This window comes from Anomalospiza imberbis, chromosome Z (assembly GCF_031753505.1).
Source record: "Anomalospiza imberbis isolate Cuckoo-Finch-1a 21T00152 chromosome Z, ASM3175350v1, whole genome shotgun sequence".
In the NCBI taxonomy this organism is placed as follows: Eukaryota; Metazoa; Chordata; class Aves; order Passeriformes; family Viduidae; genus Anomalospiza; species Anomalospiza imberbis.
The window spans coordinates 58,621,447-58,635,933 of NC_089721.1; the positions used below are offsets into that span (position 1 = coordinate 58,621,447).

The following is a 14,487-nucleotide window of genomic DNA, read 5'->3' on the forward strand; positions in this document are numbered from 1 at the left end:
TAAATTTAATTTCCATGTGACTTCATTATTTACCTAAAATGTGGGGGTTTTTTGTTTTGTTTTTTGTTTTTTTTAGCTGTGCTTCAAAGAGTATTGTCTAACTGGTAGCTAAGTCCACACTGAAGTTAAACTGGGATTTAACATTGTCCAACCCATCTTTCCCATTCTCATACACCAGTTCCCCTTGATGAGAAAGTGGTATAGCCAGATTGCAAGGCATAACCCTGTGTGGGCAGGGAGGGACTGCTGGCAGTTGTCTATTCCTCTTGCTGTTCTCTCAGCCCAGAGGGCAGGGGTAAAATTAATTTCAGGTTTGGATGTTTTGTGGTTTGTTTTTTTTTTTTTTTCTTTTCTCTGAATGAAAGTCAGTGTCTTGTTTGCTTCCTCTCTTTTCCCAGAACTGTAGCCCCAAACCGAGTTTTTCCATATATGGATTTAAATGTAATTGTAGCTGCATCAGAGCTTGTTGATTTGAAGTCCAGCAAAGAACAGTAAGGTTTTTCCAGAGGTTTTGAGACATAACCAAGGCCTCTTCAGTTCGCCAGTCAATTGTTGAACAGAGCAGGGACATCCAATCGCCCATTGACAGAGACAAAGTTACTGCAGCAGGTACCCCCAAGTGGAGGTGTCCAGCTGAGTGACCCCCACCCGCCCCCAGCCATGAAAGGCAGGCCTTAACTTCCAAGGAGGGGTGAGCTGTCCACCCACAGTGGGGCAGAGTTTCCACCTGGGCCTAGCTCACTGGACAGCCCTTCCACTTGTCCCAGCTGAGTCCCTCCAAGCCAAGGTCCATGAGGTCTGGCTCTTAAGTTGTGCAGGCCAGGTCCACCACTGCTCACCTGAGCCAAGCAGAAGGCTATGTGTGGGCCTGTTATCCACAACCTGAAAAACAGGTCATGTGTTTCTATAGAAGGGCAAACAGGGCAAGGAATTGTACAAAAATACCTTGGGAAATCCAGATCATCATTAAAGTAAGTTTGTGTACTAATTAAAGTAAACTGTGGTGCTATCACAGAAAGACTTTATCAATTACAGTGCTAACCACAGAAATAAGGATTCTAGAAGTGCTTGAATGTTGCAGGGATCAAACTTAGAATGTCATCTCACAAATTAAAACATTTGAAATCACACTGTTAGAGCACTGCCACCCTTTCACAGGGCACAACCCAACCTCAAACAGCAAGGCTACAGAATTCCTATAAAAGCAGTGCCAGCTGAGATAAAGTATGTTTGTTTCTGCAGAAGTGTATTCCGCTATTTTTAAAGCATAACTACTCCACAAGCATCCAGGGTAGAAGAGATGTTGTATTTGTTCACAGCAAATTCTAGTTACAGATCTCTGGAACTTGTAAATAATACTTAGAATACAATATTTCATATTGGTGCAAAATGTACAGTCAAACACAAAACACGTATTGCAAAATATACACAGAATTGTTCTAAGAACAGAACCCAAGGATGAACAGATGTTTAAATATAAGAGAAAAGTCCATTTTATAAATTAGTTTTAAAAAAAACTATTAGTACACTAGGTATGTTTTTTGTAGGCAAGTTACCACAATATAGTGACATGTCTCATTTGCAAGGCAGACATTGAGAAACAAGTTACATCATTAAAAGCTTGTTTTTGAGACCAATCCACAAGTAAATGTGTGATAACACATTACTGGTTTGAGACACAGTGTGGAAACTGTTTTCAACAACTTTAATGCTTATACTTAGGCTGCTTTTTTTTTTTTTTTTCCTCAGAATTAGGCAGATGCACAAAGAATAAGCACTAGACAATAACTTGTCAGCTTACATTAGTTTATTGGGTCAGGATTATTTATTACTGATGTATTAGAACATTCACAAGAAATGCTATGAGACACCTTAAGAGTATCTTGATAATAAAACAGCATTCATACAACCGTGTAAATTGGATTATTTTAATAACTAGAGGTGAAAAACAGTTATTTAAGCAATAGTTAAGTTATAGTTTGAGAAGAATTAAGATGTCATCAGTCATTTTTAATTAGGAAAGACACTGAAATCTACAGTGAATTACAAACTCTAATGCTTTGCATTCAAAGCACAGATGTTGTCTTCCAATATTCAGAACTTGTAGCTTCAAATATTGATTGCTGCTAGCTACACCATTGCTAACTAAACTATCACAGAGATAACTTGCTTTGGGCATGTTGGAATGCTGGAGTTATACAGCTATTGCTATGCTACAGATCCCCAAATTTTGCTTTAAAATAGCAGTGAAGGCTTTATAAGCACCCAAAATTACACAATAAATACTCAGTAATACTTCAAGCACCTCTTGCTACCCAATTTGGCAAGATAAGCAGCACTAAGAAATAGATGCCAAGGTGAGACAAGGTATTAGCAATTTGACTTGGGCATTCTTGATTTGTGTCTCCCTGCCTTCAGAAAGCAAAAGAGCTTTTGTGGCACACAGTGATGGTGAGAGACGGGACTGTAAGTGCCAGACAGTCACCAGACTTACAACCTTTCTGCAGTCAAGTACAAGGGCAAGCTCTCTGCTCTTCAACCTGCAGTGATCTGTAGGGGGAGAAGTTCTGCCTTGTATGGCTGATGTTTATATGGGGAGTTGCTGCCAGAGGTGTAATAGGGGATATGCACAATATAAATGAAACCATATCTTATGAAATCAGGTTGTCCCCTAAAAAACACACTTGACCAGTGCAGAGTGACATGCTAAATGGGTATGCTGCCAGGAGAGCTCAGAGGGAGCTCTGAGCTACAACCAGCAACACTGCCTTATTAAAAAATACTTTGCTTTGGGATAGATCTTTAATATCTACAAATGTTTATTTCAAGACTTCCTCTTTTTCAGCATTGATCTGCTATAAAACCTTCTCATCAATTATCTTCACAAAAAATAAAGTCATTCTTTCAGAAAACATTTTCAATATAACACACTTGTATCAGTACAAATTTTGTCCTGTGAGTCCATGGCAGAGAAGCCATAACCCACACTGAAATCTCTCCAAAGCAACATAACCAGGACCCTAAAACCGGAAGGCAACTATTCCATTAATTACCACGGCAAGCAGAAACAGTGCTTCCAAAACACACAAAGAGTGCACCGATTCAGTGGACATGTATGGGTTTACAATCAATAGTCTCTGTCCTGTAAACATTGAAACTGCCACTCTAACTGCAGGTTAAGGTTAGTAATTTGCATTCATTTCACTGCACTCCACACATACAATGCCTACACTGCTAAAAAAGAAACCACAACAAAACAAAACCATTAAATAGCCATTCCAAACCATTCCAAAAAGGAATGAAGGCTTTGGGCTGGATGTCTCCTGAAACTAAGTGTCAAATCAGTAAATGTTGACATTATAAATAAAACTTGAATATTATTTTATGCATTATAGAAACAGTCTAGTAAAACCTAAAACTTAGAATAGCAGCAAATTTGCTCACAAACATACACAAACGTTCAGTCAGTCAGCTATAAATACATTCTGCAATGTGAGAAGCCATCTCTATCCCCAAGCAGGCTTTCAAGGAGAACACAGTGTTAGACATGGATGGGGATCAGGAACACTGCAGCCAGAGAAACTCCTAAACAATTGTATTCCACAAACTTGTTCCCATTGTTATCTGAAAGTGCATCTTTGTGTCTGTAGAATCATCCCCATATTTACAAAAAAAAGTACAAACATTGCAATTTTGCCACACCCTAAGCCTATCTAACCTGTATTTTCTGTTAAGTGCGAAAAGCATAATGAAGTTATACATATTCTGACGCATACAAGATCGAAGCCTGAAAATGAGGCAACGTTGTCACCAGTGAATCCAAGGTAATTCAGTAGTTGCCATATTTTTGCTGCACAGCTGTTAGATGGCTAAAGTAGAAGCTGAAGTAGAAATTAAAGAATAGTCTAAGCCAAAGTCACAGAGCAGCATTCAGAGCAGGAACTCCATTCTGCCACTCTCCACACACATTCACCAGCACATGCTCATACCTTCATTACCAGTTTTGGTACAGAACTAGGCCCAAAGGGCAGGAGGGCAGCCTGGCAGAAAGAGGAAGATGTACAGTCAATTTGAAGGTGGTAAGGAAGACTTATGGGGTGCAGACTGAAAAAGTATCTACTGCCAGTACACAACTCCAATGAGCCCCCAGTGCTGATGCTGGAATATGGACTGGAGACTATGCAAGACAGAGCATACCTACAGCTGGTACATTATTAAATACATATGCAACCAAATCTGTTGTGTCTTCAACGTAAGCCCCTTCTAAGTGTCGCAATAGCTCCTCTTACCTTCTTCCCACAAAAAGAGGTTTCATTTGATAATGACGTTTATATGCCAACAGACTGCTACAGAATCCCATGCATGCATAAATGCTGAGCAATTTGAAACAGCTGACATTCAGATCAAGTACACTATTTGCTCTAAAGACATGAAATCAATACAATATTTGTAAGAGGGTAACTGTGAAGATTAATAACAATTGTCTGTAACAGTTCATTTAGTTTTGTTCCTTAGGTAAGTCTTGCAGTGACAGCTTCTTCCTAGTTTTTAAAATGCTACAATAGCCACTGCCACTGGTTTTAGACACACAGATACTAAACTAAAATCTAGAAACAGCAAGCAAGGCTCAATATGCATACATGCAGAAACTGTACTCTAAACACAGTTGTGCTTTCACTATATTGCCATCATGTCTTGTTGGAAAGTACAAGTCCTGCCTCATGTCCAAAATTGGTGAAAGAAAGATCCAGAAGTGAGTGCTATCAGAATGCTGTAATAGGGCAAAAGCTGTAATTAGGCACTGTGGAAGGAAATATAATAAGGCATTTTCTTAAAGGGTGTGTGCACATGTATGTACATACATGTATGCACACATATATAAACAAAAGGTTTTTGGCAAAATAACCCTTTCATCTAAAACTCAATGCAGTGAAAACGCCAGCAATTTAAACTGTACAAATCAAGGGTAAAAGCCATGGGGGAAAAAAAGCAGCAAATTTTCTGAAGTAGCACCCGTATCTCAGGGATGAGCTTTTGAATTTTGGTTCTACTAATTCAAGGCAGAGGTAATGCATTTATCCATGAAAATAGATTTTAACCAACTGACCGCCTGCACTAATCTGCAGCACTGTGGTATTTGAAAGGAACCAGAATTTCAGGACATTTCTCTTCCCAATTCTGGCAATGCCTAAGTAGGACACTAGTAAAAGGTCAGGAGAGTGTACTTCAGCAGGAGAGATGCTAGTTGTGCTGTTTGTGCCTGCCATGGTTACCTTGCCATGGTTTATAGGCAAGGTAAAAAAGCAGTGGAGAGAAGATGAAGGAGTGTGCTCACGATAGCAAAGAGCCTGCATCTCTTCACTGTCCACAGTTACAGCTCCTGGTCCTGTGTCCCTGATGTAACTTAACACTTGTCTTGACAGAACTGAGCCTCTTTCCCAGCACTTTTGTTGCTGCATTATTTGAAGTACTTGGCCATGTGACCACTAGGCTCTCACACGATACTACTCAAATAGTCAGTATGGAGAATCATCTATCTGCCCACTGTCACATAAATTATACTGCATTTTTATGTTCAGTGGAAAGGCTAAGTCTAAATGTTTCATATTAACTGCAAAGAATTATCCCCTCCCTTCATACTGGCCTTGCGTACCATGGAAGAAAATACTCAGGCCTTCTCAGACACCATATTCAATGAAAATGTGAGAAAAAAATATACACACATAAACATATATTCTTGATATAATGGCCTTCACAGAATCTGAAACTAGAACATCTTAATAGAGGGGTTAATTGAGTGGGTTTCTCCATTTAAAAGCTTTACAGGGGGTTTCCTATCTCAATTGAATCTGTTTTGTCATCAAAACACATTAAGCATCATCTTTTGATGCACAGAGGCCTTATATATTAAGTGTTTTTCTTAAGCTATGTTTTCATTCCAGTGTGGCAATCATCTGGTCAAATACATGGAAGTTGGTTTCTGGGAAAAAAAGAAAAGGGAACAAAACTCAAAGCCTTCTTGCCCTCCACCAGGACGCCCTCTGGAAGCTGGGAAGAGATTACACTCATACTTCAGAGTCACTTTGCTACCACGATGCTATCCCAAAACAGGCTTTTACAGAGTTCCAGGGATGGGAAATCTCCACAAAGAATAAGCCACAGCAAGGGGTCCTCTGATTAAAATATTGTGACCTGTGAGTTTCATGTTATTTCAGACAACAGATACAGAACAAAAGGAGAGACAAACAGGTCCTTCACAAGCCGAGAAGCTGAAACACTGTAAGCTACATGATGCAGGATTATATATGCCTAGAAAAATAGTAAGACAGCCTTATTTATTTGGGCTGCAGAAGACAGTCAGTACCAGAAATCTTAAAATTTATGCATGTTTTCTGTAACAAAAAGCCCAGCTTCCATTCCTGAGTCAGTAACTGGAAAGTAGACCATGCATTCTTTCTGCTGTCCCAATGGTACAAAGCAGTTTCTCTCTCTTTCTGGACAATTATGAAGGAGCACCCTGTTCCAGATTTCCCCTCTAATTTGTGAGCTTCATTTCGAGAGTGCACATCCTGAAATACAATATTTGATCCTCCCCACTTGTAATGCTGGTACCAGGATGCCAGAAGAGGTCCAGCTGACCCCTCATGCCCAGGTTCTAAAGAATACACCCCTGTCTGATGCAATCCCCTCTGACTGCCCCCCTGAACTGTTATGCTAGCTCAGTCTTGGGGGACGGCCGAGGAGCAGAGCTTCAGAAGCCAGGAGAGAGAGGCTCAGTTTCCATGTGTTTATTTTCTGGGGAGAAGGAGGAAAAAGAGACGGAACAATGGCGGAGTGGGTTTTTATCTAGGTTCTGGGGGGTTGGGGCCATCTGGCCTCTGGCCAATAGAATCCCTCTAGGGTTTAAGGGTCATTCTAACATTCCTATCTGTGGGGGTCTGCTGCAGGGTGATACCATTCCCTAAAGAACTGCAACACCTGTCTTTGATGATCAGGAAGAGAAGGCTTTTAGCTCTGTAGTATCCAAACTATTTCCTTCATAGCATGAGTCCAGTTTTCATGTTGAATGAAGTTGTAGTCCACATTGTGGGACATGAAGAACATCCCCAAATTTAAATTAATAATTTAAACAATTAAGAAAAGGTTTCACTGAAAACAGAAGTCATTTCTCCAACTGCGTCTCTACCAGAAAACTGAGAAGGAATCACTAGATTAAAAGGAGAAGCCTCAGGCATCTGCCATTTTTCCATAGCTGTTTTGTCTCTCTTTATAGCTTTAGCTGCATCATTCTGTTGCTATAGATGACATTCACACCCTTGTTCACCACGACTAGAAAGTAGAAAGCACATGTAATGGTCAGCTGTTGCTGAAGCTGTCACAGTGCTAGGAGTACAGACTCATCAACAAGACCCAGGAAGAACTGCCTCAGCATGTAACTGGTTCCATCACAAAACAGCTTTTGCATATTTCCAAGTTACACTTAAGTCCCCTGAAGCAGCCAGAGATGTTTTTCTAGACACACTGGCAAGAGGAATGCTCCTAAGGCTAACACTCAAGTGATGAATTCATGCCACCCACAGCTGAAATAGTTATTACTGTGCAACAGAGGACAAGTAAATCCACCATATGGCTAAGTGGGCTCTAGCCAACATGGCTTAAGCAGCTCCAAGCAGTAGATGCATAGAAGTGGTAAAGTCTTGCAGGCCCCACCCCCCACCCACAAGTGGCTCACAGAGCCCTTTTTGTATGATGTTGACCCAAAAGTGAAAGGTTCAGTTCCTGGGGAGCCGTGGTGAGATGAGACAGCAGAGATATGAGTAAAGAACAACATGACTATAGCCATGGATAGCAGATCTGGATGGTGTATGGCAGGACCAGCATGGCTGCTCCAGCACCAGTCTCCAGCACAAAGCTGTAAAAGTACTGGATCGCCACAGCTTCAGCAGATGGGTAAACACAGAGAGGTGGTCTTGGCCTCACAGAAACTAATGGAGAAACAGCCTCTGAAGAGGCTCATCCAAGTGAGAAAAGACAGTCACTGTGTCCCTGGGCCCACACTTAGTAACACCCACAAAGACTTGAGATTAACGAGGTAAGTGAATTTTCATGACGACTCTTACATTCCCAGTTATTTGAAGCCTAGATGCTAAGGCTCCTCAGTAAAGCTATGCTGTACATCAGTTCAGCTCTAACAGATGACTGTGCTAACTTACATAATTGAACACTAAGTGGTACTTCTTTTAACCTAATTAATGATGATTCTTGAGCTTGCTGTTATATATCAGTCCAAATTCATGAAAATGAAACAACACAAGTAAAGTCAAGACAAAAGAGTCTGGTGTCAAAAATAATGGTTTCAGTGATAAAAAAGAATTGGTATAACATACTACTGCCTTGGGTATTCTTGTTCCTTTTTTATTTTGAGAGCTGTAGCTGATGGAATTCAAATGCCTTTTAAAACTGGCTTTGGCTGAATAATGAGAAACCAAACTACAGTTGAAAAATTGCTTTACAGGCTGTTTCCCCTTCATTCATGCTGCCTAAATACTGTTGAAGTAAATGCTCTGAAATATTTTGACCCAACTGTTCTAGCACTTTCTCTCTTCCCAGTGCATGGGATCCTTTTACAGAAATAATCTCTCCTGTGTTTTGTCTTTTTCTCTTTACACTTGTACTGTTTCAGCTGTGCTATTTGGACTGATCTAAGGAGCTCTCAGCGGCTCATGTTTTTGCCTTTTTTCTAGTTAGGATGTTATAGTGAGCGTTAATTTAAAGGAACACATTTTCAGTTATAGAACAAATAAAAAATATCTATGGAATGATTTTCTTTAAGAATGAACTGGGAGGAGGGAAGGATTTTTTGTGAAGGCAAATGCAGAAATCTCAGCATCTTGGAATCCATGTTTGGCTGGGAAACAGCTTACAGAAAAGCAACCCCAAGTAAACATTTCAGATGAGACAAGTGGTACATAATAGTTATTTGTGACAATGAGGTACTATCTTTGAAAGACAAAGAAGAACCCAGTACTATCAAAATGTAATGAAAGGCACACTCATAGGCAACACTCTTCATGACTTGTCTGCGCTCGGTTTTACTGGACCAGGGTGGTATCTACCATAGGCATGAACACAGGTCTCCCCTTTGCGTCCTCCTTCAGAGACTGACGTGCTATCCACTTTCATCTCTTTCAGGCTTCCAGTTTTTTTCTGCTTCTGCTTGGATTTTTTCAACATATGGACCTAAAATTGAAAAATTTTAAAGATGGTGAGTATTAAAATACCTGTAGTCATCTATTAGCTGATCTAAGGCAATGAACTAATAACCAAGAAAAAAGCTGAACTGCAACTGTACATACATATCTATATATACCCATATATAGAGATAGCTAGTCAGTAAACTGGTAGAAGAAGAAGAAAAAAATTTTCTCACTGAAGGACAAGTTAGGTTTGCTCTCTCTCTTTCCCTCCCACTTCTTCTCATAAAAAGAACAGAGTTTTAATATATCCTGAAACTTTGAGATATGACCTTCTCTTTCACTTACTTCTCCTCAGCAAGGGCAATTGTTCTGGTAGCCCTCCCAGTACAGCTACATATTCTTTGAGGTTGCCTATAGCAGCATATGTCTGTAAGTTGAAAAGACATCCCGAAAGTAGCAGGCAAATGTGCAGACTGGTGTGCACCACAGTCACCCACTGCAAAATGTTTATTTCACAATTTCAAAGTCAATAGAGAAGTTAAATTCTTAGGGAGCTGATGCTGTCTTTTACATACACATTGAGATAATCAAGAAAAAACAGACACTGATTACCCAAGTCTTTTTCACAGGCCTGGCTCCTCTCTTATTAATTTCTTTCCTTTGCTACTGCTGTCTGACAGACCTTCCCTTCTCCAGCAGACTGATTCCTACCTTGCACACTGCATTACTACCATGGCCTTTATAACTGCACTGCTTCAAGAAAAGCAACACTGCCTGCAGACCTCAATACAGAGGAAAAATTGGATCACTAGGCCAAAGCTCAGGGACTATTTTTTTAAAACACGAGCCTCATCTGAGCCACTGTCAGATGAGGTTTAAGAGCTCTTAAACTGTCCTCTTTAGAAATTGCTGTGTCAGTTACCACACAGTGCTAAGCAGCTCCCTTAGGGTTAAGCATGAGAATACAGACAAGCAAGATAATACGTAACATTCAGTGCAGGGACAAAGTCAAATTGCTAAGAGAAACCTACACCCAGTACCTTTGGTCCTGCAGCAGAAATTATAATCTGGCCAGGGGCCTGAATCCAGGGCTCTCCATCAACTTGAACTGGAATTGGCTTTAGGAGTGTTACACGGAAATATGAGCCTTGAGCTATGCGGATTCCTGATCGAAAACCACCTTGGACTTGACCCTGTTAGGGAATAAAAACCAGGATATCAATTACTCCAACTAACAATAAGTACAAATACTAGCTGCAATTAAACTGGGTGGATATTATTTTATTCTCACCTGACATTTTAAGATTTAGCTAAAAAACTGCTTATCCAAAACTAGGGTGCCTTTACTGCCCCAGCATTAATTATTTCAGCTAGACCAGGAAGGAGAACTCCCCTGCAGGCGGTGAGAGGCAAAACAACTCCCAAAGCAAAGCTGTACACAAAGGTTGTCCAAGGAGCATACACTCACCAAGGTCTTGTTTGCTTTTGCTTCCCCCTCCGCAATACAGTAAATACTTCTAAAAACACCTAACTATACACATAGACTTCGGCACATGTGAAATTCCTAAGTCTAAAAGCAGTTTATTAATCAGAGAGAGTTCTTCCAAACTCAACTCCAAATGTGGGAGTAAAAACCTTAATATCACAAATCCAAAGCACAGGTTTGTTAACATTTGTACTACAAAGCTGCTTCTACTTTCACAAAAGATTTAAGAATCTCTACCAAAACAACTCTTTAGTGTATTTTAGAAGATCTAAATTACAAAATAAAGTTGACCAACAACAAAGATAGAGCTCCACGAAATTTAAGCACCCACCTTTCCATTTTTGGTGGTTTTATGGATTAGTTATCTCTAGTTACCTGACCTCATATACTTTTTTAGCAGCAGATTGCTTTATATAGTGGTAAGATAAGACAAAAATAACCTACCATCTCACAGGACTGCGTTACTAATAGCAAACCATTGTAAAAATACATAATACATGAAAGAATTAAAAAAGAATTGCATAAGTTGAGTCATAATATTTTTTGCAGAACAGCATATCACCTGCTTGATGTAGCATTCAAATCAAGAGCAGCAAGTATCGCATTCTCAGTGACATATGTTAGAAAGCCTGTGGCAGATAATTATAAAGCAACTGGTCTTGATGGAATCTCCACTGTGGTTGTGATGAGGTACAACAAGACTTTTCACAAATACACTAGGTGAAGGGTGCATGTTTTTGTAATATTAGAATAACATCTTTTCATCCCATGAACTGTTCCATTTGGACACTGTGATACCTGTTATGAGAAAGCTAGTGCATTCCATAATACATCTCAATTCCTATTATTTCTTCTTACCCAGCCTTAACAAATAGGCATAATTGCACTTGCAATGCACTGTTTGTCACATAAATAAGCCTGTCCCACAAAATGTATGTTTCTTCTGTGCTTACTGGGATGCCAACTCACCATGTGAACAACGCCAGTCACTCCAACCACTTCTAGCAGGCCGTCATCGATACGTGGCTTCTCAAAGCGGTTGTCACTTTCAGACCCCCAGAGGTCGGCCCCAGAGCCCCAGCTGTGTGGAGAGCACACCAGTGACCATCTGTGGTCTGCCCTCAGGCATGCTCCCTGGTGCCCTGCTAAAGGCTGGTTTCTCAGGCTTCAAAAGCTACACACTCTGCTCCCCCACCAGCTGGAGGGAGCAGTTTTCCTGCATTGTAAAAGCCTGAACTCTTTTTCTAAAATCTGTAAGAATTTATATCAGATCTTTTAGTAGTAAAAGGAGCAAAGTAAATAGTTTCAGTTGGAAAGAAAAGGTGTAAAGAGGAAGAAGTTAACTCTGTAGAGTTTTAGTTTCCTGGGAAATACAGGTTACCGCTAAACTAACCCTTAATTTTCAAGATTAAAGAACTTAACATAGCTCTTAATGGTCTTGACAATATTCATGGAAGTTACTGAAGAGAAACTAAAGCTAAAACAATTACCAAGATTTCATTCTTTTACCTGGCCAAAAGCACCTGTAGTTAGGCAGATATTCATGTGCTTCAGTCCTCTGAAATGCTTCTGACAATTTAAACCATGCTGCTTTTTGTGCAGTACTGACCCTTCCCACTCAAATCACTTGCTGATTGTTTTGGCCCCATGAACTACTCATCACTTAACTGGCATCTTTTTTTCTTCACAGCTCTCATGTGCAATGTATATTTGTGTACATGTAAAAAGGAGTATTTGAATAAAACATTTTCAGACTGAAATGCAAAGAAATACAGGTTGTTTAAGACAAGATGGTACTTGGAAAAATAATACTATGGCAGCACTAATTACCTACTCGTTTTGTGCAAACAAAAAACCTGCCTCTATCAACATTACATCTAAGGAAGCCAGATCTCCTGTGGAATTATACAACAGTTACTCTAGCTCCCTGCAGGTGTCAAGAAAGCACACACAGGTATCTGAACTGTGGTCTTCCATGGCTACCCAGGTAGCATCACACACTCCATGTATATTAACCAGTTGCCTGTGGGACTTGGGCAGTGTTCAACAGTTGAAATCCATCTGGCCTTCACTGCAGGAATTGCTTAGGTACCCTGTCCCCAGCATGTCAGAAAGTGTGTGCAGGTCGATTGTCATCGATCCTGTTACCTGTTACCTAACCATTTGGCATTTGATGCTCAAATACCAAGCAGCAATTCTACATGCACAGTCCAGCATGCACCCACAAGGGATTCTTCCACTTCTTTTTACCTGGGTATATTAATAAAGATGAGTCCTTCTATACTTGGTAACTCCACCTCATGCTGGTCCACTTGCAGCTTTATGTCCTTGTGAAGGTTCCTAGTGTGACTTATCTTCTGCAGCCCAACTTTCACGTAAACTCCCTTGTTGTGAAACCTAGGAGCAAGACAGGGATCTTGCAACTAAAACGTAAGGCCAAGCATAGCACTCTTCCCTGTATGTATACCACTAATGTCCTCCAGCAGGTATATTTAAAGAGTTTTTAAAATAAAACCCATGTCAAATTCTTCTAGCTTTACCGCATAAAAACAAAGCATAAACCATGAATTGCTGCTTTACATACCTTTAATTAAGGGATGATTCTGCTGTTGAGGCATGTGCAGATTGTGCAATTTTATAACAGAAAAATTGTCCCTTCTTGAAGCATTGCCTGAATACAATGCCTCTTTGAAATGCAAACTCCTGGACTGGAAGATTACATTTTTGATTAAGACTTACTTAAGAGGTCATCATGACCAATTTTAAATTGTTTTTTCAAGCAATGCTACAATATCTATGGCAAAAAAAAAAGAATATCTTTGCTTTACACATTCCTAATTAATTTGAAATATACTTAGATGCAGAAACTTAAAATAGGCTTAGTAATCTCAACTTGTGACAGAGCTCCAACATATCTAATTTTAGAATAAAATAGATGAGGAAGATTTTTATGGCATCCATAGAAATGGCAAAATATTTTAAGAATAATATAAACAAAAGATAGTTAAACACACAGGCTATTTTCTTCTATAATGGAAACCTTTGGATACATGGCCTTCAGGGCAACCTTAAAATAAAAAGCATAAATTTCCATTACTTTACCCTACTAGTACATGGGTGTCATTGGAATTCAACTCTGCAAAATCTCTCTAGAATTACGTCCAAATACTGTAGACATTGAAGTGGTGAAGATAGCCAATGCAGGTTACAGCCAAATCTTCAGACAGAGACTTTTCAGACTTTTCAGTCATCTTAAATTATTACATTGGGAATGATTAGTCCTATGTCCTAACAGCTTAAAATAGCACCAAATTAAAGGTACCTCATGTAACGCCATTTAATATACACTTCTGCTCCATGAAAGATGTGTCTATGCTAAGACAGCTTTTGTCTAATTTGGATACAACTGAAAAATACTGGAATATCAGTAGGAAACACAAAACTTCCAATATCCCCAAGAAATATTAATTTTTGTTGCATGAAGAAGGAAGCCTTCAGAAACTGAAAGAATACTTCACAGTGCCCTAACTGCAGAACGGCTGTATATCTCTGTAAAATAAGTCTAAAGTTGCATTAAATGGCACAAAATATTCTCCCAAACCTTGCATTTGCAAACAGGAAACTGCTTGCCACGGCAATCTCCTGCCATTTTGGATGGTACAAGCAAGATGTGATCTCTTCTGTAGTATGCTATCCTAAAGACTGCTCCAGGATCCCCTGGGAATGACTTGGATGAAGAGCCAGATGCCTCCTCAGCAAGTTCACTGATAACACAAAGCTGGGAGGAGTGGTTGATACCCCAGA

At 39.8% G+C, this 14,487-nt stretch overlaps 1 protein-coding gene across 1 annotated transcript in view; it reads right to left on the reverse strand.

Annotated features, from left to right (window-relative positions):
• Nucleotides 1-1,287: 1,287 nt before the first annotated feature.
• Nucleotides 1,288-14,487, reverse strand: part of DGKQ (diacylglycerol kinase theta) — an 87,527-nt gene continuing 74,327 nt past the window's right edge. Inside the window, exons 21-24 of the mRNA XM_068175978.1 lie at nt 12,934-13,080; nt 11,653-11,764; nt 10,238-10,390; nt 1,288-9,240 (exon numbers count right to left, since the gene is read on the reverse strand). Coding sequence (XP_068032079.1) covers nt 9,070-9,240; nt 10,238-10,390; nt 11,653-11,764; nt 12,934-13,080 — 583 coding nt within the window. The 3' untranslated portion in view covers nt 1,288-9,069. The remainder of the gene's footprint in view (nt 9,241-10,237; nt 10,391-11,652; nt 11,765-12,933; nt 13,081-14,487) is intronic.